The sequence below is a fragment of the Lates calcarifer genome, unplaced genomic scaffold (assembly GCF_001640805.2).
Source record: "Lates calcarifer isolate ASB-BC8 unplaced genomic scaffold, TLL_Latcal_v3 _unitig_315_quiver_1526, whole genome shotgun sequence".
Taxonomy (NCBI): domain Eukaryota; kingdom Metazoa; phylum Chordata; class Actinopteri; family Centropomidae; genus Lates; species Lates calcarifer.
Window position 1 is genome coordinate 206 of NW_026116457.1, and position 27,679 is coordinate 27,884.

Sequence of the window (27,679 nt, forward strand, 5' to 3'; positions counted from 1 at the left end):
AGAGAGCAAGGTGGACAAGTCACTAATTAAATCTTTTACTAGCATTACACTGGATAAAGTCAGTTTTTGGCATTTCCTGCTGGTTGTGTTGCAGTTTTTGTGTTTTTAACGTAACAAACAGTCAAAGTTAATTGTGACTTAATTTGTTTTTAGATTCATCAAAACAGAAACTAGTTTATGCTTAGAGCTATTGTAAAGAATTAGAGAGGGAAAACTAAAGAGTGTTCAGAGGATAAGGTCCCTGTTTATTTCAGGTGTTATCAGCATTTTCTGTGTTGTAATTAAAAGCTGCATTTAGGAATAATTGGTTATAGGTTAAATTTGATTAAGGAAAATGTGAAGGCCTAACGTAACACAGATGTCATTCCTGAGAACCTGTTGACTTTTGAGTGGTTGTATCTCTCGGGTTGATCTAAATCAGGTTGTGTAGTGTATGTGTTTGGACACGGCGCCTGACAGGCCTTCACACTGCCAAGTCACAGGACTCTGAATTTATAGCATCACTGGCTATAAATCCAATTACCGGTACTTGTTATTGTTGCTGTGGGAACAAAACACAAGGCACGCAATGCAATTTAGAGTCAGGAATTTAAGTCAAACTATTTCCTGTCCTGTTATTTATTTATTTATTTAAAGTTTGGCTTTCAGACTGGGGAGTTACATACTGAATTACATTTGCAAAAGATACTTGTTGGACTAAATTTTAAGTTAGATGCTCATATGTGTTTGAATGCTCTTAAAATAAGTTTCCATAATCCTCACGTTGTAATCAAAACCACTTTTACACCTTGCATTAACATGCACTCTGTATCTGATATCATGGCTACATAAGGAAGATGCATGTTAATGCAAGGTGTAAATAAGTAAGACTAGAAAAGAAACATTTACCCTATGCATTTTATTTGAGTGTCCAAACTGAATAACGTCCTCGAAAAAGTCCACAATCTAGAGAAAAAAGTAGCATCTATGGCAATGTACACTCTGCTAAACACTCCCACAATGCAAAGCTTCCCATTTCATAGATGCAAAAAATGACATTAACCTGTTAGCAAATGATTATGGATGACTGTTGTGGTGAAACAGCTTTACTGTGGTAAAATCAAGAATTAACGATCTATGTTGAGAAATTATTAAATAACTGAAATGCTCTTAGGCCACGATACACAGCAGAGGTCTGGTTACACTGTGCAGGAATGCATTTAGAAAAAAACTATTTAAAATAAAGCTGAAAAAGAGAAAAGCTAAAAGTTAAAAAAATATAAGTATACCTTTCCTAGTTAATTTTTTAGTTAAAGTCTTATGCTGTAAATTACATTTTCTCATCACTTAGGGGATAATCTAACCAGTGTGGCAGCATTTAAAAAAAACTCAATCGTCTTAAGAAAATTAAATTTATTATTCTATACCTTTGCAGGCCGGCCAGACAGCATTGATGCTTGCTGTTAGCCACGGGCGTCAGGAGATGGTGCGGGCGCTGCTTGAGTGTGGCGCTGACGTCAACGTGGCAGGACGATGAGGGCTCCACGGCTCTGATGTGCGCCAGCGAACACGGCCGAGCTGAGATCGTCAAGCTGCTCCTGGAACAGCCTGGCTGTGACATATCAATCATGGATAATGTAAGTTGTTTTAGCTATTCATCTTGTGCTTACTGAGAAAAACTTTGAGAGACTCACTCTGAGTCTAATGCTGAAGCCAACTGCTTGATCTCTGACTGCTGAAAACATCTGAGTGTTTTCTGGTCTGGGATTCAGCTTAATCTGTGCTCAGGAAACGGTTCCTCATGGGAAACTGGTCTCTGCACTTTCCTCTCCTTGTCACCTCACTCTCTGTCTCTTTTTCCCTCAGTTAGCAAGATAGGCTGAAAGCTAAAGAGCCATTATCAGATTAGTTTCATCTGCTTTCCCCTCAAATCAGCACTGGTTTACAGGAAACACAATCACTGGACTACTCACAAGCCCCCAGGGGATGAATTAGAAAGCCACAGCTCGTCTGCTCACAGACATAGACTTGCAGATTTCAGACCCAGCGCCCTGCAGGCTCTTACTAGTCTGTCCATTTCTTAAAAAAAAAAAAAAAAAAAGTAAATCAGCGATTCCTCATAGATCTTACAACAGTTTCATCAATAGGGCAGAAATCTTCCCCTGAAACGCTTCATTTGATTGTTAATCTGCACAGTTGTGTATTTTAAAGTGATTTTACAGTGGATTGGTCTGAATGTTTGAAGAGAGGCCAGGCAGACAGATATTTGAGTATTCACATCTGTCCCAGAACGAGTTGGCCACTGGATTGTGTTTCAGTGCAGCACAGCTGGACTGAGTGGCCGACCTGAAGGAGGAGGAGGAGGAGGAGGGGGTGGGGGGGTGGGAAAATTTTTGGAAAAGCCCCCAGCTCCCCCTGTCCTCCTAAAACAAAGAACAGCATGACAAACCATGACTGCAAACCACAGTGGAGATACTGTATAAACTTAACTGCAGTCTAATACAACATTAAATCTTACCTTTGTAATGTTCATTCAGTTTGTGTTTAGACTGTTTTATAAAGCTGTTGACTGGTGTTTGTGATGCTGTTGGACTGTATTGTGTTCCACTAAGAGGTGTGTCTGTTATTTAGCCTGTCCTCACTGATATAAATAGGGTGAACAGGATAACAGTAACACCTGTCTGCCACACAATTCCACAGCACCACAAACTGCAGCCTCCATAATAACCATAAAGTTAAATAAACACCTCTAAAACAGTTTCAATTAAAAAAACTGAACAATATAACCTTCAAGAAGGTCAGATTTATTACAGAACTGTTGTTACATTGCATTAATTTTAGCCATGTTTACCTAAGTAACTGGCAACTAAGTGCAAGTAGAGAGAAACACAGAGCCTGTGAACCTTTTTAGTTTGACTTTCATTTCATGTGTTCTTTTGATTCAAGATGTAAAAGTGCATACACTAAGGTTTGGTACACAACTTTGGAGCCTGCTGAAATACATTTAAATGGTATTGTTTCTCTAAATCAAATGCATCTATTTCCAAGGCTTGAGTCCAGTTGCAGTGTTCCTTCATGATATTTCAGGATCTCTCTCTGGTAATTGGCCGATATTACATACACACGGCATAAACAAAAAGTCTGCATGTGCTGTGTTCTCCCTGCTGTGCAGAAAACTTAACCATGACCCCAAAACCGACCTACGTACCAAACTGCAGATGTTTGTACCTTTACACCGCAGAAATCAACCACAGCAACCTACACTGACTGTGGAAGAATAAGCTGTAGAGTACACTTCAGTTTCTGGTTTTCCAACATTACATAAACCCTAAATTACTCCCTGCTGAAGTTTTATAGTCAAAACCACGGGTACTTACTTAGTGTAGATTTATGCTTTTATCCTGTTTGATGTGTTTGATGTAGTTACAGCGAAGGGCAATAACAAAAACAAAGAAATACTGAGAAAACAGGACAAATGAATGTCCTAGGACTTTACTGTCCCAGTATCCATCAGGAGTGATGTAACACACAGTCTTACAGTACAGAGCGGGTTTAGACGGCTGGAAAAGTAACAGCCATGTGTAATGTCGATCACATGGGCCATCTCAAACTGCAAAATCTCTCTGCTCTAGTTAGAAACTCTCTCTCGTGTTTTAAGGGTCAATGAACTCACTTCTACTCTCTCTCCTCTGCTGTCTGCAGGATGGCAGCAACGCTCTGTCCATCGCACTGGAGGCGTCTCACAATGACACAGCTGTGCTGCTCTACGCCCATATGAACTATGCCAAGACCCAGACTGCTGTGGTGAGTCCACCCTCCCATCCTCCTCCTCCTCCTCTGTGGAGATGTGCCCACAGAGACACAAGAATTTAATTTAGGCAAATAGGGAGTATCTGTGTAGTTTGAGTTAGTGAGAATGGGGTAGTCACACTTTGTAAATTTGACTGATAAGACGACAAATTTTGCATAAAAATACCTTATTAATCGCTTTATCTACATGTTAGGAAAAGGCACTAGAAGAAGAGGGAAATAAATTTGACCTACCTCATCTGGCCTGGTGATACTGTGATCAGGTTTAACAGCCTGAAAAGGAAGAATAAATGTCAACATGTGGAGTCAAGAGTTCACTTTCAAGTTAGCAGTGTTTCATTTTTTGGGGGTCACAAGCTCAAAGGTTTGAAACCAGCAGCTTTAAATCTGCTGAGAAAATGGCATGCGAGCAGGCTGAAGTTAGTGCAGGTCACAGTCACAACATAACTGTACAGTGAGCAATGTCTCTTGTATTTAAAGTGGGTAGGATCAGTTCCACGGCAGCTCTCCAAGTAGTTTGGGTGTGGGCAGCGTTGGCTGAAGGTGCATTGCTGCCCCCTGTAGGTGTTATAAAGTTCCTGTAGCTTGTGGGCAGTTAACTGAATAAAATACTGCCATCAAGTACTATTGCAACAAGATTGTTTACATTTAGTTAAATTTATGTGAGCACAATTTAAGTACACTTTTAAATGTGATTGTGCTCCATACTTTTAAAGTCATCACTGATGTTTTCAAAGTGCTGTGCAGTGATGTCCAAGTGTTATTTTTTCATTCCCCCAAAGTTTAATGGCTCTAAATAGCTCAAACAACTCAACAGTGTATTACGTACATCACTCCAGTCTAATGCAATCCAATAGAACTGTTCTATCATAACGTCAACTTTTACTATGTGTTTAATGTACATTTTTTCATACTTTTATAGAGGTGTTAATTAAACTGTATGTTTTAGTGTTGAGGTCATGGCTGGTGACAGTGTTATGCTGGGCTACATTATATTCTGAGGAGTTTCTAATATTCTGCCTAAACAGGGAGGACAACAAATCAGACCATCACCTTTTAACTATGACCTCAAAAATAAACATTTAATTGAACTTGCACATTTCTAATAATGTAACCAAAAGTGAACATAAAGAGCTTTGTAAAGATAAATGTTGTGGCAGAGTTGTTGTATTGGACTGCATTAGATTGTATCTTATAAAGAGGAAACTGAGAGTATGAGGTGTTCAGAGACTGTGCCTACAACAAGCAGAAACCTGATTTAAATTTTGCTACCATCACCTTGTGCAGTTACACATTGCTCCCAGCGCTGCTGCCACACTCCCTTAATGTCCTGTTTATGGAGAGCCGTTTGAGCATTATCCATATTAAAAGCTAATCACTCTTTTACAGCAACTAGTAGCACTTTTGTGTTCAACAGAGGCCTTATTACTGACGCCACTCTAGTAGCATCAAAATCCAAACTAGTCAGCTTTTTGTTTCACTTGTGAGAGACATTTCATAGTCAACTAGTAAGCTCCAAAATGTTGAACTACTGAAAGCTATAATGCTCACTAGTCATACTTAGGAGGTGAGTAGACGTGTGCATTGAGGCTTTCTATTGGCTCTCAGGTCAAACTAAAAAATGCCAACCAATCAGGACCCAGGACTTTGTCATTTTCCCACCAGCTTCATTTGTACGTTGCACACTAGTTAAAATGTTAGCCTGAAGACCTGTAAGTAGTTGGTGTGTGTTGTGTAAGCTTACATGTTCGCTTGGACTAAATTATTTGGACCTTGCTAGTTAACTAGATAGGCTCCAAATGTTTACAAGTCAACTAGTAAAGGCTAAAATATACACTAGTGAGGTACAAAAAGAGTCACTAGTTTACTAGTAAGGTCAAAAGAGGTCAACTAGTGAGGTCAGCATTTTTGCTCTCATAATTTGTGCAGTAAATTGTGGGTAACTATTAACTACTGAGGTAAGTAGGTGCTACTAGTTAACATGTCAGAGCTGTTGTCGTTCACTACTGAACTAGTAAGGGTGTTACTAATTTGGTCCAGTGGGCCACTGGTGTCTCAAAAAGCTGACTAGTTTGGATTCTGGTTTTACTAGTTGCTGTAAAAGAGTGACTAATAAAAGTGTTTAATCAACTAGTTTGACCAACTACTCAACTAGTGCTAATGAAGACCAAATAAATTGAGGAAACTGAAGCCTGAAATGAAGGATATGGAATACATAATCACCTGGCTTTCCATAGTAGACCCAAGTCTCAGTGATGATCCTCGACCTGAAGGTTGGTTCAACCTTGGGCCTGTTGACGGAGATCCTCACAGACTTTCTGCTCCATGGTGAAATTACAAATGTTCACCTGCAAGAGGTCACAAAAATGTATTTAACACATGTCCAGATATCATTCAGGTGACACAACGCAGAATACTGGCTCACAAAATCTGCTGCTTGCGTTATCCTGTCGCATTCGCAACAGAAACAGTCTCTGAGCTTTTTGATCGCACCCCGTGTATTCGCTTGCTGAAAAATAAATTCCTCTTTTAAAACTTGACCCTGTTCTCTCGCATTGTGTCTTTCAGGGGAGTCCAAAGGCCCAGCAGCGAAGCCCCACCAGCCCCCACAAGCCCTGGCCCACAGATTGACTGGGTCATATCTGCTGTCTGAGGTGGACAGACAAGCAATCATAACTGGATATGAGCTAGGAAAAGCTCCACTGGAATTTACTTAAATATATATGTATTTATATATTGCCATATGTCCTGCATTTATAAGTATTGTTAATATGAAAATACTATTTTTCCATAAAAGTCGTGAATGGTTATGTTATATACTTGACCAATATGAGCTCCTAGCATGTCTGAATGAGGTCCCCCAGCTTTTTTTTTTCTGTGACAGGAAATGAGGCCTTACATTTATTATTTGCACTCCACTAATATTTTACTGTTAAGGGTAACACACACAGAGGTGGCATATGATGCACAACAGAGAATCAGCAGCTGTTATTTTCCATATGAGCCCTCACGCTAACACAACAATAAGGATCACAGTACACGACTATCTTATGGTAAACCTCCGTGTTTATCAAATTGACTTCCTGGCTACTTTACCTTCACTTCTTTTTATTTAACAACATATCTGGTGTGTGTGTTGTCCTCTAGTCTACCCTCTCTGTCCTACCTTCGTTAACTGATCTGTGAACCTCTTCACCTTCATCGTCTGCACTAACTGTCTGTGCATTGTATGTTCATATAAATATATACATATATATATTCATGTCTAAAATAAACATATTTACATAAAAGCTGATTTGGAATGTGTGTTTTTCTTGAAGCATTATTTAATGTCTTTACACTGAGTGATCTGCATCTGCACTGAGAAAGAGTCTCAGTGTTAAAACACAAGCACAAACACTGACTGTGTTTTCATACATTTTTCTACAACATAGCCAGCCTGTGAAATGCGAGGTGTGTCCTAACTCAGTGTTAAGCAGCTAACATTAAGGTTATTGTGAATTAAATGTAATATCACACTCCTACCTGTGCTGAACAGAGGGACACTTGGGTTGTTCACTGTTCACTTTAGTCTTGAAGCCACTGCGTCTGAAAAGACAAACAAATAAATACAGAAGTTCAGCACCAAGAAAAAGTAAGTGAACACTTTGAAATTACCTGTGTATAAAATTGTCTTAAAGTACAGTCAGATCTACATCTGATTTACAGTTATGAACAAACAAAATCTAATCTATCATTGTGTTGTTCATACTGAATGAGTCAGTTTCAGGTTCAAAGTATGTGAATCCCTAAAAACAGCATCAAAGGTTAACTGGAGTCAGGAGTAAAAAAACCTGGAGTCCAATCTATTAAATAAGATTCAGTGTTTCCCCTGGGTTGACTGTTTTGGGGGCCAGGTGGTCTGGTCCAGGGGGACAGGGGGTTTCTAGATCGCGTGCATTTTGGGGTCAATGTCTGCCCATATTTGATTTTAGAGAGATTCATAGCGCTTTAATAGGCGCTTTAATTGTGTTTAACATAACAAGCTGTCAACCTGTCTCCTCTGCACACACGTGAGACAGGAGAGAAACACAGCAGTAAAACGCAGCAGAGACTGTCAAACTGAGCTGAAATTAAATGAGTGCACATACATTTGGTAAATAACATTATAAGATATTTAGTTTTCTTTATTTTTGAATTGGTTTCTTGGGGGGTGGGCAGCCCCATAAGACAATGGCAGGGGAAACACTGAGACTGGTGGTTCAGGTCAGAGCTGCTTTGTACGGTGGCCAGGTGACCTCAATACATTACAGCTTAAGAAGACACAAACAGAAGAACACAAGCAAAAGGGGGGAAACATTTCCATCAATTTGACAACACATGAGCTGCAAACACTCACAACTAGGGGTGTAATGATACATCGATCTACACTGATTCTATTATCAACGATCCAATAGTATCAATCCAAAATGAAAACATCAATCACTCATTGTACATATTGTAACGCCAAGGAAGCGCGGAGATGCCAGCAAACTACAGCCCGAACTACCTACATCGACTCACTTTCAGCCCTTTTACTGTGGAAAGACCGTCTCCATGGCCACTTCCCATCCTTTGATATGAATGGATATGATTGTGTTAAATCAGCAGATGATATCATCTCATATCGATTGCTGGCTCCTCAATCAAATCAACGTCAACATCGACATCGACATCATATCGTAGCAGAGTTTGTGATATCGGCAAACATCGAATCTTTCTCCATTGGATCGATATAATATTGTATTGTGATGAAACTTGTGATTTACACCCTTACTCACAACACAACCAGACAAAAGCCCTGCAAATACTCACAACACAACCAAATACAAAAACGCACTGCAAATATTAACAAGACAACCCAATACAGACACGCGCAGATGACAGCGTGTTTCCAGGGAACAGAAAAAATGTGATCAAACTGGCTAGGACACTTCTGAAGTTACTGATGTCAGCTTCTCTGCAGTTGGTTGGGCAAAATGAGCTGAAGAATTGAGCTAATAAAGTAATGGTGCTAAATTTTTTTTTAAATCCAAAAGTCATGGTGGCAAAATTATTAGCTATTAAAAAATCACCAATTTTTTATAATATTTAGGTTTTTTTTTAAATCATTACCAAATTTTTGCTGCAAAAACTTCTATTTCACCCTCCCAAATGTGAAGATTTTCTGATTGCTGCTGGATAAAACAAGATGCCTGAAGACATTAGTATTCTCCTTACTTACCTACGATTAAAGGGAAAAATAACAGGAAGATTAATTGATATAGTTGCAGTCCTTATTCTAAGAAGCTTCACATTATATATGCAAATATTTTATTTCTTTTTCGGTTGTTGTAAAATACAAACTGGGACTGCATATTTAATAAAATGTACTTAGTCTCGTCAGCGTGACAGCTCGCTCTCTGCAGCCCTCATGAGTGTATCTGGTGACAGTCACACTTGTTTAACACTATACAAGGAGTAAACTACAAAGTCTATGAATTTTTTATCTGATTATTTTGGGTTTATTTGTGGGTATCTCCTCCTCATTTATGACTGTGGGTGGATTTTCTATTACGATTTGGTTTAAAAGATTATACTCTTTTATTAGCAAGAATCATGCATCATTAGTCATGGCAGCACTGTGACAGTCATACCTCTCAAGATTCAAGTGTTGAGAATGTGAATCAGTTAATTACAAAGAAATAATGCTATAAACTGCTAAATACAAAGGTCTAAGTTACCTTCACGAAACATAATTTTCAACAATTTAATTAATGAAAAAGTTTGTGTAGAATAAGCGAAATAATGCTGAGCCCTAAATTATTTAGAAAAATCACGTGAGACCCTCTGGGATATTCATGATTAGTCAGTGTGGTTTTTGTTGATGAATTTAATTGAAGCAAATGTGATTAGTAGTAGTAACAGCAGTCCTCTGAAGCACAAGGCAGTCAGCTGGGTGAGGTTTGACTTTGTGTTCAATAGCTACACAATCACAAAAAACAATAAACTTTCTTAACATAACTTCAGCCTAAATCTTTTTAACCTGTAGACAATATTTTGTGTTCTGTTGTTTTCTGTTGTGGTCTTTGTCTGGATTAAATGCCTTTAGTTCACTATCATAACAAAATGGCATCAGAACATTGGTTAGGAAATAAATGTTTTTGGTAATATTTAGGTTACAGCTGGTGAGAATGTTGATTGATATTTGCAAAATCTTTATAAATTTTGTCAGTGACATTATAGGATATTGCCATTCTGCTTATACCACTGTAGCTATTTCTTTGATATTTTTGGGTGTACTAGGCCTCTGCAGGTGGTTTTGCAAATCAATGGCCAAGACTGCTTTATTGTCATACTGGCTGTTTGTGATTTTTGCAAAATGATACAAATTAATTTTCCAAACTGTAAATCATGATATAAAATATCTTGATATATAAAATTAAATATAGTCTGATAAAGGACTGCCTTAGTCCTCATTTGACCAGTTATGTGTTATCATCACATGGCTAATACTGAAAACGTCAACACAGTTTCAACTATAACAATTTACGAAAGTGACGTGACAGAGGGGAAATCAATGATATAGTTCTTGGAAGAAATACAGCTGATGTGCAAAACTTCTTAGAAACAAAAGGGACATGCATTTAATCTGTGAAGTATAATTGTTATACAGCCAGTGCACCAAGACAAAACACATTTTATAGTGGCAATTTAGCAGTACTTGTTGAATTACTGACGTTCAAGTGCACTTATGAAACTACACCATAACAGCAGCAGCAATGGCAGTTCACCTGAAAAATGTAGCTGCAGCAGAAGCAACTCTGCAGCATTTTTCTTTTTAAAGTGAAGCAAACAAAGGATCAGAAATTGATCAAGCTTTATGCAGCTGACCGATCCATCAAAACTGCCTTGATTATAATGTTTATATTTTAATATTTTTGAACATTTCTGCAATTTATGTAACAAAAACATCATTAAAACCATTTGTTTGAGCAGGAAATAGCTATAATTGCATGTTTTATGTTTATTTGTTGAAAACCTTTATAATACATCTCAGTACTGTGTGTTATATTATTGAATGTAAAACTAGACTAACTGCCTTACACTATATATGTTTTCTAAGTTAACAAACCAAACTGGCTCACAGTTGTCATTTTAGTAGACCTATCTACACTGAAGACTTACAGTGTAAAGAAAAAAAAACACATTATGGAATATGAATAATGGTTTCACCCAAATTTTAAACTTAAATCTGATGGTTTGTGATGTTACTTGAGAGAACAAGGACATTCAGGTGTTTAAATCACAGGATCAGTCAAATGGTGCTGGAGAAAATTTTCATGTGTAATTTTCTCCTGCATGGGTGTCTTGAGGCTCTTGTAATGCTGTAGCCTCAGGGCCTCACATCAGGCTTTAAAAACCAATGGATGGCCATTCTGACACCACTCAGCCAGCAGTTCACTACTGGGTTTGTTCCATTGTATCCTGCAGCGTCTTTCACTGACAGTAGAGCCAGAATGGAGTATCACCACACCTCAGAGATGAACGGTGTAGTTGCAGATTACTTTAGCATGTGCAACGAGCCTGAACGCAACAGTTTGTGCAGAGAAGAGAAGCACTCCGAGGACGCTGCCGATTCAAACAACCTGTGTCACATTGAGAAAGCTTACAGCACCATACTGAGTGAGCTTGGAGAGGACGTGGACCGGGAGGGACTTTTACGTACACCACTACGAGCAGCCAAAGCCATGCAGTTCCTCACCAAAGGCTACAAAGAAACGACCCAAGGTGAGAATAGTTACTGCCTTGATGTATTCAGACTATATTTTTACAAAAAAGAAATTTATCATATGAACACACTTCAAGAAAGGCAAAGGATGTTTCAGTATGGCTGTAACAAGTGTTTCATAGTCACACTTCATGTTGAAGATGTGTTGTCCTGGTCTCATAAATGCAAGATCTTATCTCTTAATAATGTTAAACTAACAGTTAATCTTCACACAGATATCTTGAACGACGCAATCTTTGATGAAAACCATGAAGAGATGGTGATTGTCAAAGACATCGATTTGTTCTCTCTCTGTGAACATCACCTGGTGCCCTTCTATGGCAAGGTAAATTAATAACATAAGACACAGACAACAAATTTACATGACTTCAGAGCACATACACTGATATATAATATAGACTGTATTGTAGCATAAAGACTAATAATAAACACTAATACAAAAAATATATATGTTATAAGTAATTATTTTTTCCAATGTTTCAGGCTCACATAGCATATCTACCAAACAAGAAAGTGGTTGGTCTCAGCAAACTCGCAAGGTAGGTGATGACAATACACACACAACACTCTCATGTGCACACAAACACAGGCACCTGTGTAACTCTCTTTATTCTATCTTTAAGAATTGTTGAGATCTACAGCAGGAGGCTTCAAGGTAAAAGTCACCACTTACTACACCTATTTCTTCTCTTTATTTCTATAATGTTCGTATACGATGTTTAACTCAAAACTTTCTCCACAGTTCAGGAGCGTCTAACCAAACAGATCGCTTCCGCCATCTCTGAGGCGCTGGAGCCTGCTGGAGTGGCAGTGGTGATTGAGGCTGCGTGAGTATTCAGCCATCTAAAACTGTACCTAAAAGACATTGTCACTAAAAAAGCTTGTCGATGATAGTAACAAGCAGCTACGAAATCTTAATTACCACAGCAGCTAATGTAGAAAATTCTGTTTTTAGTGAACATGTCACAACCCTAATGAATAGATCATGCTACAGTCATGGGGTTTTACAGAAATTTAAACAACACTGATTGTGTGTTTTCAGCCACATGTGCATGGTGATGAGAGGTGTGCAGAAGATGAACGCCAGCACTGTTACAAGTGTCATGCTGGGAAGATTTCATGACGATCCCGAAGTCAGGACGGAGTTTCTGGCTCTTACAATGAAGAAGTAAAACGTTTTTACCTCAGCACACAGCTGGAAATTGTACAGTGTTTTAACCACTTACATGTTACATGTTTGTATCTCTAATGATATTTTGAAGATGGAGGTGCTCTTACTTAAGCTGATTTTTGTTTTGTTTTGATTTTGTTTGAAGCAGTTGAAATATTAGACACAAGTAATGTCTCTCCATAAACCACTGTGAAATTAATAACTGACAGTGATATTTATTTAATGTGATGGACACAGTCTTTCACATTGTATACCTGTACATTTGTTTTGACAATAAAAACAAAGCTGGTTTCTATTTTTCTTGTCCATGTATTCTTATTTTTTAATACAGATTTTTAAAAATGATGGTACTGCATCAATATTGACGTTATCGCAGGTCCTTCCTTCCTGCCATTGTCAGACTCTACAATCAGCACTGTTCCCAGTAGACCACACACTCACACAGACCAACTTCACTAAGCTGCACTTTAATCCTACTCCATGAAACAGCTGCTAACACTCATACTGTGCAACATTATTTCACTCAGGGGTTATTATTTCAAACGATGCTAAATCAGTATTCAAATCCAATTTCTTAATGAGGATAATGAATCATAACAAAATATGACATAACATCACATGCCACACATCATACCAGAAGAGACATACAAACATACACATCACAACAAAACTCCTCAACATAACCCAATCTTAAAATGTAGAAATAAATTCCTTCACCAGTCAGCACATCTCAGAAGTATAACAGCAACTTTTAGTAGAGTTAGTGTTCCAACTGCATTTTATTCTCCTCTACAGATCAGGTCAGAGTATTAAAATAATACTAAAACACATGAAGAGCCCTTAAATCTAACTAAAAGCAGGTTGTCAAGTTATGTAAAATGTTGTATCTCATAGCCTTTGACGTACTGTGTTTTAATGCTAATGTGGAAGGAGTGATATTACACATTACCACATCTTTCATCTGATTTGCTTTCAGTTATTAACCTCAGCCTGTTTCAGTTAATAATTAAGTTAATAAGGTCTAAAATCAGGACTTCAGAAAAACATGCAATCAGCTTGGTGAGTTATTCCCAAACATTTCGCTTGTGAAATGAAATGCTAATGTTAAAAGCTAAACATTAACCACAGGGATGCCCTTTGGCTCATGGCTTGTCTTCATTGTGGAATACTAGCATTATACAAATGAACATCTGAATTCTCTTCCTCATTTACAGGACAGGGTAGAAGCCTGGATGGGTGCTAACAAAATATCTCAGGAATTGGCAAAATGACCACAACTAATTTAAGTTTTTAGCAATATAACCACCATTTTATTATAGTAACAATATTACTCAAAGATAGCTTTAGTTTGCTAATTCTGAGAATTTGTTTACAATAATTTTGTGTACAACAACAAACATGGGATGTAGAGCAACTGCATTTCAATTCTGTCTGTTTGTGGAGAAAAACATAACAGATTGCTAGACTGGTAAATCCAGAGATTCTGAGACGTGGTGACTCTGCTACAACAAAGTGTTTCCACATTTTGAAAGTGGGTTTTGTTTTGATGTTGTGTTCTATATAAAATTGTATTCATTGTGATCTTTGTCATGGCGGCATTTTGTGATGTTTATTTTAGTTACTGTACATGGAGGCTGATCAACCTGGCAGATATAAAAGGGGGCTGATATTTACACTTTGCAAACAATATCAGTAGCAGCATGTGACGGCCAATAAACTACAAGAAACTGCAGTGTAGAAATTCCAAAAACTAGTTTTAAAGTAACGTAGAAACAGTTTCTTTATTATTGTTTGTTCAACAGACAACGCTGACAACTTGATTTTTTTTAAATATACCCCACTTCTCGCCCAGTATCAGCTGGATAGGCTCCAGCATCCCCACAACCCTTAACTGATAAGCGGTATAGATAATGGATGGATGGAAAATACTGTATGATATACATCTTGGCTACAATTACTTTAAAAACAAGTAAAAAATAATAATTGTATATGTTATGTATTAATGTAAAAGAATAAATGACAGCTGATAATAAATAAACTAACTGACTGCATCAAGTTTTAACCATGTTTATTAACAGAAAATCTGGGATGATATAATATCATAGTATGATAAAACAAAGTTCATGCAATACCAAGGAAACAGAAAACAGGAAAATAAGAGTCACTTTGTTGCTTAATTTCATAGCATCTGTACATGTATACATTATTAAGAATCTTGTATTATAAATGGAATAAATATTACCAGTTATTAACTTCACATTCCAGAGGTTTATGTTGCGATATTCCTGATATTGGATATTCCAACTGCCTCACGAGGTTCAACATAAACACTAAAGATATTAGTTCAAGTAAGAACTCCACCGACTGCAGAGGTTCACTGAAAATAAAACTAACAGAGACGCTGTACAATTTCCAGCTGTTTAACTGTGTGCTGAGGTAAAAACGTTTTACTTCTTCATTGTAAGAGCCAGAAACTCCTTCCTGACTTCGGGATCGTCATGAAATCTTCCCAGCATGACACTTGTAACAGTGCTGGCGTTCATCTTCTGCACACCTCTCATCACCATGCACAAGTGGCTGAAAACACACAATCAGTGTTGTTTAAATTTCTGTAAAACCCCATGACTGTAGCATGATCTATTCATTAGGGTTGTGACATGTTCACTAAAAACAGAACTTTCTACATTAGCTGCTGTGGTAATTAAGATTTCGTAGCTGCTTGTTACTATCATCGACAAGCTTTTTTAGTGACAATGTCTTTTAGGTACAGTTTTAGATGGCTGAATACTCACGCAGCCTCAATCACCACTGCCACTCCAGCAGGCTCCAGCGCCTCAGAGATGGCGGAAGCGATCTGTTTGGTTAGACGCTCCTGAACTGTGGAGAAAGTTTTGCATTAAACATCGCATACGAACATTATAGAAATAAAGAGAAGAAATAGGTGTAGTAAGTGGTGACTTTTACCTTGAAGCCTCCTGCTGTAGATCTCAACAATTCTTAAAGATAGAATAAAGAGAGTTACACAGGTGCCTGTGTTTGTGTGCACATGAGAGTGTTGTGTGTGTATTGTCATCACCTACCTTGCGAGTTTGCTGAGACCAACCACTTTCTTGTTTGGTAGATATGCTATGTGAGCCTGAAACATTGGAAAAAATAATTACTTATATATATTTTTTTAGTATAAGTCTTATTATTAGTCTTTATGCTACAATACGGTCTATATTATATATCAGTGTATGTGCTCTGAAGTCATATAAATTTGTTATGTCTGTGTCTTATGTTATTAATTTACCTTGCCATAGAAGGGCACCAGGTGATGTTCACAGAGAGAGAACAAATCGATGTCTTTGACAATCACCATCTCTTCATGGTTTTCATCAAAGATTGCGTCGTTCAAGATATCTGTGTGAAGATTAACTGTTAGTTTAACATTATTAAGAGATAAGATCTTGCATTTATGAGACCAGGACAACACATCTTCAACATGAAGTGTGACTATGAAACACCTTTGCATCCTTTGCCTTTCTTGAAGTATGTTCATATGATAAATTTCTTTTTTGTAAAAATATAGTCTGAATACATCAAGGCAGTAACTATTCTCACCTTGGGTCGTTTCTTTGTAGCCTTTGGTGAGGAACTGCATGGCTTTGGCTGCTCGTAGTGGTGTACGTAAAAGTCCCTCCCGGTCCACGTCCTCTCCAAGCTCACTCAGTATGGTGCTGTAAGCTTTCTCAATGTGACACAGGTTGTTTGAATCTGCAGCGTCCTCGGAGTGCTTCTCTTCTCTGCACAAACCGTTGCGTTCAGGCTCGTTGCACATGCTATGGTAATCTGCAACTACACCGTTCATCTCTGAGGTGTGGTGATACTCCATTCTGGTTCTACTGTCAGTGAAAGACGCTGCAGGATACAATGGAACAAACCCAGTAGTGAACTGCTGGCTGAGTGGTGTCAGAATGACCATCCATTGGTTTTTAAAGCCTGATGTGAGGCCCTGAGGCTACAGCATTACAAGAGCCTCAAGACACCCATGCAGGAGAAATCAATTTCAAATTCTGTTGCATCGAAGGTCATGGAGCAGCATTTGACTGATCCTGTGATTTGAGTTTAAATATCTAGAGGTACAGTGCTCTGACTTCAGCTCAGCAGACTTCAAAACGATCTGATCAGAAATATTAATTTAAATATCTATGCCTAGCCACAATTTGTTCTCAAGCTGCAACTAAAGATTATTTTGGTAGTCAATTATTATGATCTGTCGATTATTTTTTTGATTAGTTGATCACTTATTTCTGTCACACCCTCATCTCTGCTCCCTGTGGCTGCGACATGTGTTCTGGGCTCTAGTGCATGTTTAACCTCTCTTGCTCAAGTTGGCACACCTGTTAATAAATTGCAACTCTACTACTCATGTTGAAATTTAAAAACACAGCTCTGTAAACCTGTTATGATAAACATAATACACAAGTTGTGACAAGTGGAAGACTCCACAGTACCTTATGTTGGTTTGTATTCACTTTAAGTGAAGCCAAAAGCCCAATTAGTTGTCTCTTTTTGCAGTCAAAAATAATGTAGGGGGATTTATTACATTTATATTATTGAATTAAGGAATCATTAATGATGAGAAAACAGCGATAGTCAGCTTCAACATCTTAGCCTAATGAGTGTGTCTGCACAGTCACGTTTAATACCATAAAATGTTAAGGGCAACACTGCTGTTTAATTCAATATGATGTAATCTGAAGATACTATCTGGAAAATCATCAAGGTCATGTACAAGCACTCAGACTGTATTCTTCATAATACTGGCAGTGTCTGTGATTTCCAACCACCCTTACGAAACACATAATTGCCATCATGGTTTCCCCTAGAAAAGTAGTTAGGCCCGACAGCTGTTCCTATCCTACTGGTGTTACAGAGAAAGCAGAGATGTGGCTTATTTAGCCTTGACTTATTGGGTAAAGTACAACAAAACACGAGTAAGAACAATAACTGCAATTCTAAGAATAAGAGAAAAATTCTAGATGTGTATAACTTCTTAGAATCAAAAGGGAACATATAGCACAAGGGGCAGAACAAAGACCAAGTAATTCTGTGGAAAATTCTCTGCAAATGTAAAAGTTGTTGACCCAGAGCATTAAGAAGCATTTAGGTTTATAGGTCATGTGTTACGAGTGATATCATGAGGCCTTTGGAGTGAGAAATTATGCACATATGTGACAACAGACAGCCTTTGTTCACTTTGCTACTCAGCTTTCTAAAGGATTTTTAATTGTTTCACCTCAGAAGTTAGAGGGTAATTTTTAAGTCCTTTTTTTAATGACCACTTTTTTTGTTTTTTACCAAAACACACTGTTTAACAGAGGGGATTGCACAATGTGTTACACTTATTGTTTATATTCAGTGAACTGTTGGGATTAGTAGTTAGTTGTTAGTTGTTTAATGTAAAACTGATGTTGTATGCATCTACCTTCGTAAGGGAGTTGAGATATCAGATGTTTCATTAGTTATGGAGGTTGGACTTGACGTAAGGGAAAACTTACAAGTAGCCCCTTTAATCATTAAAAAATATTCACATTATGCAGTACATTATACATATTTTTACCAGTATGAATTTTGACATCACGAAGTACATTGTGCAAATATGGGATGTGTAGTGGTAGTAAACAGTAAATAGTAACCTACTTAACAACTGCACTAAATTTGAATCTTTTACTCAAAAATATTCTTGGTCTCGTCAGCGTAACAGCTGTTTCCCTGCAGCACTCATGAGTTTGTCTGCTGACAGTCACACTTGGTTAACCACCATCTCTAACACTGATAGAGACAGACATGACCAACAACTACTTTTCAGGATTTGTCCCAAGAGAGTAAGGATCAATGGTTATTGCAAATCAAACACACTGTTAGCTGGTTAAATCTATCTTTATCTCTCTTTTTCTCATCCTCCTCTCTCTCTCCCTCTTACCTAAACCAGGTTTCCAGGTCTTTACTTCCCGTGACGATTATTTCAAATCAAAAGTAATTGCAACTTCATAACATTACGGTGGAAATAATAATTGTCCCACAGCGGGCCACCGCTACAAAACATACACAGCGGAAAAACTGCAGACATAAAGTTGTTCATAGCTCAGTTATGAAATTCAACTGCAGTGTGTCACTGCTGCCAGGGTGCTGACACACTGTGTACAATGTGCATGACGAGCACGGAGCCCTCAGCAGGCAGAACGTACCAGAGCTAAGAGTATCAGAATGAACAACAGAAACAAGTTGCTCTGCCCCGTTTTCATCAAGACTCTACCTCCATCACAGCTAGTTTTGCAGTTTGATAATTTTAAGACAAGATTTAGTTGTAAAGTTTACAGCCTGTTGCACTGTTGCTCCTGCAGTGCTCCATGTGTGAACTGTGAGGCTGCTAATACAGGTGTAATGACTCATCAACTGACATTTGAGTTCCCGACATCGCCCTGAATGTTAAAACACCCCTAATTAAAACATCATCAAATCAGAGATATCTCTGAAATCACCAAGGCTATGTAGAAAGAGAAAGAGTCACGTATTGCCAGGGTGATTTTTTTAAAATAATGCTGTCAATTTGCTGTCAAAAAGTTTAAATGACTCCTATTTTAAGTGTAATAGTGACATTAGGTGACATACTTCCTAAAATGCTTTTCAATAATGACTCAAAAATGAAACATAGAGGTGTAGAGTAAAGTACAGAAGAAGACATATAGAAACCATAAACCAAAGTAACCTCTCAGTGCATTAACCATTAATATGTCTGCTGATGATATGCTGACTTGTTGGATTTATCTCTAAGTATTGCAAGATGTGGCCAGAAACAAGAGTTCTTCTGAAGCACAAGACAGTCAGCAGGGTGAAAGTCAGTCTTGTGCTGAAAAACATGCCGAAGTGTGACATGGAACATGAATGATCCGAGTCGAAGTCAATGCCGATTTTCCCATGAAATATCACATTACTTTTCAACTTCTTGGAAGCAAAAGAGGTGAAAGTAAACTTCTTTGAAACATAAAGGATCATGCCTGACACAAACCATGTAAATCTGTGGAACAGCAGTATACAAAACTGATCATGTTTTTTGGTCACAAAACAAAGACGAAATACAACAAAGAGCTGTCTGAGCTCACTGAGCTTATGCTCCAGATGCTGTCATGTGGATGATGTTGACAGGAAGAAGATCACGGTTCCATTTACTGGTCTGCTTTAATGAAATTTCTAATTTGACTACTGATATAGCCAGATCTTTGAATCCAGGAGAACGTCTGCAAAATTTGAAGAAATTCCCTAAAGTCTAGAAAACAGTAAACAAAATCATCCAAGGTATTCATTTATAACTTAACATTAGCTTTTTCCTTCAGAAGATTGTATTTAAGCTTCAAAAATAAAATAAAAAAAAATAAAAAAATAAAAGTGGTGTTCATTTGTGAAGATAATCTTGATGAACAAAATATTAAAATATCATAAACTTACCATTAGAAAAAATAGAAACAGAAAATCATGAATATAAAACAAAAAAGGGATGCTAAATGTGAGACTGCACTGAGTTACTGAAGTTAGTGGAACAGAGGCTAGCCCGGATGTGACATCCTGATTACAGCTCTCTCTTTCAGTGATAAATAAGCCTGTGTTAGTGAGTTAGGCCAAGACAATGTATCAGTTTTGCTTTTTTCTCTCTCTTAAGATCATCCATATATCTATTCTTAATAAATACAATGACTTTTGACCTCTGCAATTGGTCCCCACATTGATATGGCACTAAATGTGAGATTTGAGTCCAGGACTGTAGATTAGTTTTCTCCTAAATCTCATTCAGCTTCATTTCACTGCCTGGTCAAGGCTGCAATAGCATGTTAAAGCTTGCAGTAAGCACACACTCATGACAAGTTGTCTGTGACCTTCCCTGTGCATGGGACTTCTAGGTATTTAAACTCAAATCACAGGATCAGTCAAATGCTGCTCCATGACCTTTGATGCAACAGAATTTGAAATTGATTTCTCCTGCATGGGTGTCTTGAGGGTCCTGTGATGCTGTAGCCTCAGGGCCTCACATCAGGCTTTAAAAACCAATGGATGGTCATTCTGACACCACTCAGCCAGCAGTTCACTACTGGGTTTGTTCCATTGTATCCTGCAGCGTCTTTCACTGACAGTAGAGCCAGAATGGAGTATCACCACACCTCAGAGATGAACGGTGTAGTTGCAGATTACCATAGCATGTGCAACGAGCCTGAACGCAACGGTTTGTGCAGAGAAGAGAAGCACTCCGAGGACGCTGCAGATTCAAACAACCTGTGTCACATTGAGAAAGCTTACAGCACCATACTGAGTGAGCTTGGAGAGGACGTGGACCGGGAGGGACTTTTACGTACACCACTACGAGCAGCCAAAGCCATGCAGTTCCTCACCAAAGGCTACAAAGAAACGACCCAAGGTGAGGACAGAAACCTTCAGTAGTGCTCTTCTGAATTGAATTTTTTCTATAAAACACATTTCAATAAGGTCAAAGGACAAGGGACATTTTGATATGACTATAATCAACTTGCCCTACAGAACTACTATATGTTGAAGCCTTGTTTTCCTGGTTTCTTTTCTGATCTTTCCACTATAACATATAATGAAAAGAGAATTTTAAATCTCCACACAGATATCTTAAACGATGCAATCTTTGATGAAGACCATGAAGAGATGGTGATTGTTAAGGACATCGAGCTGTTCTCTCTCTGTGAACATCACCTGGTGCCTTTCTATGGCAAGGTAATTTAAAGTTGTCCTGAAATACTGCTCTACATTAGAGCCAAAAATCCCAACACTGGATTTTTTAGGTCAGTGCAAATACTGATATTTAATAAAAAATATACTGGCTGATATTAATTTCTTAACATAAATTCAAGTATTTTTAACAAGGATACCTCAAACGTGGTTATTAAAAAATATTTACTGAGCAGTACATTTTACAGTTATAATACATTTTTCAGTAATCTCAGGTGAATAAACTATGTAATGATGACACAATTCTGATCTGTATAATCTGTATTACAGACCAGATCTGGTTTATAAAGCATAATATGCATTATTATTGCTATTTAAATAATCATATGCTTTGTTTTATTGTCAGGCTCATATAGCATACCTCCCAAATAAGAAAGTGGTTGGCCTCAGCAAACTTGCAAGGTAGGTAACGATAAAACACACACAGCTGTACTTTTATCTCTGTGAGGACACGGACATATCCCTAGCCCCTTATGCTAACCTCAACCATTACAACTAAATGCCTGACCCCCAACCTGAACCCTAACACTAAGTCTTGAACCGCAAACAGCCTGAAGGTGTGAGGACTGTCCTCATTGCATCCTTATTTTCCCAAAATGTCCTCTCTCCCCAGGTCTAAAAGTCAAACTGGTTCTCACAAAGATTGAACAACACAATGATCTCAGTCACTTCTGGGGACATTACATAGACTTACTTACCCTAACCATAACCACTACTAGCCTAACCATAAACACTGACCCAAAAAATCTACTTTTCCCGCATTGGGGACACAGCTTTTGTCCCCCGGTTGGCTAAGTGGAACAAGCCATCCCCCAAGTGGTCTTTAGTCTGAAATCTGTCCCCTGTTCTTTCTATTTTCTTTCAGAATTGTTGAGATCTACAGCAGGAGGCTTCAAGGTAACAATAACTTTTGTATGGCTGCGACAATTATTTTCATTATCGATTAATCTAACAGATATTTTCTTGATTAATCAATTAGTCTATAACATGTCAGCAAATAGTAAATCCTCTGTTTTCAGGGTCCAAAGAGATGCCCTCTTTTTTTGTCCAACCATCAGTCCAAAACCCAAAGATATTAGATAAAACGCAAAAGCAGAAAATCTTAATAACTGAGAGGCTGAAAATGGCAAACAGAAATTCCTTAAATGATTAACTGCTTATCAAAAGAGTCCATCACTGCAGTTCTACTCTTTTGTCTTGTTTTGAACTTTTATTTTACTTCTGATTTTTATGTTCCTACATTTCATGTAATCTGTAACTTTCTCCACAGTTCAGGAGCGTCTAACCAAACAGATCGCTTCAGCCATCTCTGAGGCGCTGGAGCCTGCTGGAGTGGCAGTGGTGATTGAGGCTGCGTGAGTATTCAGCTTTTTTATCATACATTTTAGGCTTAATCACTGGCTCTGCATTATTATCATCTTGACTTCTGGTGCCGATGCGAGTGGCAGCCATTTCAGCAGCTCCGTGTGTGCCTTGCTCTTTTTTTTTGCTGTTTTCTCTTTCTTGACTCTTTATTTTTGCTCTTTTTCTAATCTGTGTGATACTTCACGCAGGGGATGAATTTCCCCTGCGGATTAATAAAGTATCTATCTAATCTTATCTATTTTGGTTGAGCGTGTAAGTGGCACTCGCAAGATTGTGGAAGATGGTGATACAAAGATGAATTTTGAGATTGAGCTAGATTTACGTCCTAACTTTAATTTGATATTAAATGGATTCTTTGCAAATCACTGACTTGAAATTTAAGGTTTTATTAAAACTAATAGCCTCTTTTGTGTTTTCAGTCACATGTGCATGGTGATGAGAGGTGTGCAGAAGATGAACGCCAGTACTGTTACCAGTGTCATGCTGGGAAGGTTTTATGATGATCCCAAGGCCAGGAAGGAGTTTCTTACTCTGACACTGAAGAAGTGAGGAATACATCAGCCCGCTTTCAGTGAATTACTGCCTTTCTCAAGCTAATTTTTTTGTATGTATATATCATATTTAAATGTCTTTTGTCCGAACATTCACTCACTGTGGTAAATTAACAACTGTTTGTTACATTTAATCAATGTAACGGTGACATGGTGCTTCAAGAACAACTTCCAATTCCAATAAACACTAAGGTGTTGCTATTTTCCTCTGTGCTTGTTTTTTTTTTTTGGTTAAAAAATGACAATGTTGTTTTAACAATGACATTTCATGGTCCCTATGCCATCATACTTCCATACAATACACAGCACAATACACGATCTTACGCTGTACCTTATATATATAACTTCTTTTGGTTGGATGTACCAAAGTGTGAGTAACATTATTTTCTACTGTTATCCAATCTGCACATTTATACACATGGGTTTTTATCCCTGCCTCACACTAACTTAATTCATTCTGACAAATATTTAACTATGTTCACATGTTAAAGTCTGTTAAGGTCTTTTTATAGCTACACCAGAGGTGAGCCATATACAGACAAGAAAACTGCTCCTATCAGCTGAGCATATAACATTTATTTACATACAACACAATATTTCTAACCTCTTTACATCTAATTTTCATGTCATTAAAACTGCTGCTGTGTCAGGAGCATTTACTCAAACAGCTGGTGGAGAGCGGCAGTGCAGTGAGATAATGTAACCAAATCATCTGCACACAAAATGAGTAATTATGAGATTATCGAAGACACAATCTGTTGTAAGATTGAAGAGATTACTCTGTGGATATATAAGAGAAGGTATATGCAAACTATATTGAAACAGGGGAATGGAAAAGGATGAAAGGATTTGTGAGTATTTTGAGCTTAGTAAGGTTAAATATGGAATAAATTCATTCATAGTTCGTCCAGTCTCTACTTTCCTCCACATCATGTTTTCGGCAAATATTGTTCTAACAAATTTAAAATTCAGGTTTGAGTGGAATGAGGGATGGACTTTTTCCCAAGTGGATGATAGATGATACATTTGAATTTGAGCTGAATTAGTTTTATACATGTGCATGTTTGTTTACATTTATGTTAGGTTGTATTTATTAAGTAAGACTTATGACAACATCTTTGTTGGTCAGACAATAATTGTTCTTCAAGATGCTGGGGCTATACATATAGGATTTTTTTTTGGCTGATTCATGTGTCTGAATTATAATAAGTAATGTGTGTAAAAACAGTTTAACTTGAGCAGTGCAGACAGCTATAATAATATAATAATAAAAATGATAATATATATATATAAGAGAATTATTATTCATTCATTCAAACATATAGCAAATGTGGGGTATATGGTAAAATAGCACACAGAAGTAGAGGAATAACCACCATGCTTTAAAAATAAATGTCTTTTTCCTTTGCTCACCAGTTTAATTTTTAATGCATAGACCTAGTTTATTACAGCAGAACCTGTCAGTGTAAGATCACCAGAAAATTTCACCTAAAAAACAAAATATATTTGACAAACTATACGTTCTACAAATTCTCTAGAGAACCCAGAATACAGTGAAATCACAAGATGTATTTCTAGATTATAAACATCAGAAATACAAACAGAAGATGAATCCGTCTTCTCCTTCTCTGTCTGTTTGTAACTGCACTGGCTGGGATATCACGTAGGGAGTGGGGGGGGGGCTGTGTCTGCTGTTTTGTCTACAGTGCTGCAACATTTTTTTTTTTTAACCAGTTACTTCCACACCACTTCTTTCATTATGCTGATCTGTGAAGTGGAACGTAACGCTGGCGGAGTTGAGAGGTCAGGGGCTCCCGCTGCCTGGATACATACAGTCTAATATTAGAACATTTCCTTGATTTGTTAGCAGCATCTCTGCTGACTCCCGAGCACATGGCAACAGACCGACCAATAGGATTTCAGGAGACCACTAAGCCCCTTGCTCTGTATAGCAACAGTGGCATCCTTCCCTTATTTATTTATATGGGAGTTTTTTTTCCCACCGACTCATTCTCATGCTTCTGTCCCCCCACTGTGCATCCACACTGTGCTCTCAAACTGTGAAAAAGAGTTACGGTGTGAAGAGCAGTGCAGCTTCTTTTACTTTTGCTTTTCCTTTACCTGCATAAGCTCTAAATCTTACATTGTTTTTATTGATTTTTTAAATACTTACATATATATTCAGCAGTTTTTTATAAAGCACCAGAGAGATCAGTGGAGTTTTTCAATTTCAAAAAGCAAGAAAAGTAAAAACAAAGTGGACAATGTCTTGGAAAAGGTTTGATTTTCATGAAGACATGAGATCTATCGGTGAAGACGAGGGGAAATACCCAGAGGACTGGCATCGTGGGAAAAGGTGTCACTCAGAGGGGACGGACAACAACCAAGTGGAGAGGATCTTTAAAAGATGGAGGACATGGAGGAGAGGCGGTACGGGATAGGAGGAGTTGGGGGGGTGGAGGGACATAGGATGGCGTGAGGACCGAGGCCAGTGGTTGGTTTGATCTGAGACACGTGTGCGTCCAGCCACATCTCTTCGCCGCTTCATGGACGTTGATGAAATGTTGGCTTCCCCCGCCGCCCAGTCCCTTCTGTCTTGGCCCAGGTAGGTGCGTATTGACCTGTAATGAGTTTCCTGACAATGTTTCATTTTTCAGGCTGTCTGGGTGTTATCTATACCACAAGTTGCCATATTGAAAGTTCCGTGCATGTTGAGCCGTCGTATCTCTTCGTCATTTCCAAGCTTAGGTATGGGACGATGGAAAGCTGGAAGGCGGTGGGGAAATATGGCGTACGTCAGCCGTCCCGTTTTGGGATGCAACACTGATCAACATGAAACTATGGCCAAATATTTCACAAATACACGTTCGGAGGACAGTCATCATCAGCCAAAATAAATACTTTAAGCTTTATCGGTTAAATGGTGGATTGATGACCTCAGTTGCCCAACACTGAAAATATGTGACGTTTGCAGCGGAGCGCTGCTGTAAAATGCAACATACGAAATGAGATTTTTATGTCTCCAACTTTGCTCCTTCCCTAGTTTATAGAACCTCCGATCCAGTAATACTGCATGAGCTGAGTAAACACCATTTACTTTGTTTGACTGGGTCATCATTAAAACAACCCAGTTTGGGAGGGTACATTTTTCTGACTTGCAAACACAAATATCAACATACATTTATACCAGAAAAGGTTATCGATGACTGAGAAGTAACTCGGCTGTGTGTCGTCCCAGATGGATGCATACTTAAAGTTTTTTTTTTTGAGGTTACAAGTATTAAAACATGAGAAAACATGCTTATGCAATCGCAGTACTTTGCAAATGAGATCGCGTTTACCATCGCACATTGTCTCAACAGGAGCTGGACACAATGTACCGTGAACATCAAGCCGTAAAGACTTCATGGTTGCGTACCATTGGAAGTGATTTGATGCTGACGCCATTTCCAATGCTTCGACTTTCGATCTATAATGTTGCATCACTCAGTTAATTAAGATACGACCCATATGCTGCTTTATTAAAACAGACCACAATATAAACAACGTGTCCAATAACATTATCAGTACAGATAAAGTGAATTTTAATTATTATGTAATCTTTGTGACATTTTTAAAGCTACTGAGACCCTATCGATGCTTAAAATCAATATGTGACCATATTCAAAGGTGGAAAATTACCAGTGAAGTTAAATGAGGTAACTCTAATTTTTTTTCACCTGCACTTAAAGAGTTACAGCTATTATGATTTCTCTACTTTTTGTCAAAACCTTACCCATTGTAATAGGATGATGCGAGGAATCTTGTTTACCAAAAAAGAGAAGAAAATCAAATCGATTAAAATCATTTCAATTGTCATTTTCCTCTCACAGAGAAGCTAGATGATATCCACACCTCACATCCCTTCAATAGGATGTCACATTGCAAAGGGTACAGGAGGATAATAAACCGCTGACTAATCCCAGACGCTTTGAGAGACGAAGAGGATTTAACCGCAGTCCCCCTGAATTCTTTACCATGTAACACGCTTCACGATATAACACTGCGCAGTCATTACGTAAAAAAATATCACAATCCCATGAAATCACAGAAATGCTGAAGGCAATATCCTACATGCTTTTGGACATTACATTCAAAGACATTCTTCCCTTTTAGTTTCAAGGGTGACAGTCAAGGGGTAAAAATGAATATGTTTTGGGGGAAGAAATCCTTGAGTTCAATCCT

At 38.0% G+C, this 27,679-nt stretch overlaps 4 protein-coding genes across 4 annotated transcripts; 3 read left to right on the top strand and 1 right to left on the bottom strand.

The window, feature by feature from the left end:
• Window positions 1–1,417: 1,417 nt before the first annotated feature.
• Window positions 1,418–7,084, top strand: LOC108894363 (KN motif and ankyrin repeat domain-containing protein 2-like). The gene is made up of 3 exons (XM_018692997.2): window positions 1,418–1,616; window positions 3,682–3,783; window positions 6,358–7,084. Exons 1-3 carry the CDS (start codon window positions 1,533–1,535, stop codon window positions 6,418–6,420), a joined length of 249 nt encoding a protein of 82 aa, XP_018548513.1. The 5' UTR covers window positions 1,418–1,532; the 3' UTR covers window positions 6,421–7,084.
• A 4,222-nt stretch (window positions 7,085–11,306) lies between these two features.
• On the top strand, window positions 11,307–12,750 carry LOC108894365 (GTP cyclohydrolase 1). Its single transcript, XM_018692998.1, has 6 exons — window positions 11,307–11,577; window positions 11,794–11,903; window positions 12,062–12,117; window positions 12,202–12,233; window positions 12,321–12,405; window positions 12,621–12,750. The coding sequence occupies exons 1-6, from the start codon at window positions 11,307–11,309 to the stop codon at window positions 12,748–12,750; spliced, it is 684 nt and encodes a 227-aa protein (XP_018548514.1).
• A 2,255-nt stretch (window positions 12,751–15,005) lies between these two features.
• Window positions 15,006–16,623, bottom strand: LOC108894366 (GTP cyclohydrolase 1-like). Its single transcript, XM_051068209.1, has 6 exons — window positions 16,353–16,623; window positions 16,042–16,151; window positions 15,830–15,885; window positions 15,714–15,745; window positions 15,542–15,626; window positions 15,006–15,326 (listed from the first exon to the last, which is right to left on the bottom strand). The coding sequence occupies exons 1-6, from the start codon at window positions 16,621–16,623 to the stop codon at window positions 15,197–15,199; spliced, it is 684 nt and encodes a 227-aa protein (XP_050924166.1). The 3' UTR covers window positions 15,006–15,196.
• Window positions 16,624–20,873: 4,250 nt separating this feature from the next.
• On the top strand, window positions 20,874–23,654 carry LOC108894367 (GTP cyclohydrolase 1-like). The gene is made up of 6 exons (XM_018693001.2): window positions 20,874–21,201; window positions 21,415–21,524; window positions 21,886–21,941; window positions 22,405–22,436; window positions 22,810–22,894; window positions 23,324–23,654. The coding sequence occupies exons 1-6, from the start codon at window positions 20,931–20,933 to the stop codon at window positions 23,451–23,453; spliced, it is 684 nt and encodes a 227-aa protein (XP_018548517.1). The 5' UTR covers window positions 20,874–20,930; the 3' UTR covers window positions 23,454–23,654.
• Window positions 23,655–27,679: the final 4,025 nt, after the last annotated feature.

Excerpts from the sequence above, each read along its gene's own strand:
- LOC108894363 (XM_018692997.2), top strand. The coding sequence starts at position 1,533 with ATGTGCGCCAGCGAACACGGCCGAGCTGAGATCGTCAAGCTGCTCCTG. Across the intron at positions 1,617-3,681 it reads ACATATCAATCATGGATAAT|GATGGCAGCAACGCTCTGTC; the intron begins GTAAGTTGTTTT and ends TGCTGTCTGCAG. Across the intron at positions 3,784-6,357 it reads CCAAGACCCAGACTGCTGTG|GGGAGTCCAAAGGCCCAGCA; the intron begins GTGAGTCCACCC and ends TGTGTCTTTCAG.
- LOC108894365 (XM_018692998.1), top strand. The coding sequence starts at position 11,307 with ATGGAGTATCACCACACCTCAGAGATGAACGGTGTAGTTGCAGATTAC. Across the intron at positions 11,578-11,793 it reads CTACAAAGAAACGACCCAAG|ATATCTTGAACGACGCAATC; the intron begins GTGAGAATAGTT and ends ATCTTCACACAG. Across the intron at positions 12,118-12,201 it reads GGTCTCAGCAAACTCGCAAG|AATTGTTGAGATCTACAGCA; the intron begins GTAGGTGATGAC and ends TCTATCTTTAAG.
- LOC108894366 (XM_051068209.1), bottom strand. The coding sequence starts at position 16,623 with ATGGAGTATCACCACACCTCAGAGATGAACGGTGTAGTTGCAGATTAC. Across the intron at positions 16,152-16,352 it reads CTACAAAGAAACGACCCAAG|ATATCTTGAACGACGCAATC; the intron begins GTGAGAATAGTT and ends ATCTTCACACAG. Across the intron at positions 15,886-16,041 it reads TGGTGCCCTTCTATGGCAAG|GCTCACATAGCATATCTACC; the intron begins GTAAATTAATAA and ends CCAATGTTTCAG.
- LOC108894367 (XM_018693001.2), top strand. The coding sequence starts at position 20,931 with ATGGAGTATCACCACACCTCAGAGATGAACGGTGTAGTTGCAGATTAC. Across the intron at positions 22,437-22,809 it reads CTACAGCAGGAGGCTTCAAG|TTCAGGAGCGTCTAACCAAA; the intron begins GTAACAATAACT and ends CTTTCTCCACAG. Across the intron at positions 22,895-23,323 it reads GCAGTGGTGATTGAGGCTGC|TCACATGTGCATGGTGATGA; the intron begins GTGAGTATTCAG and ends TTGTGTTTTCAG.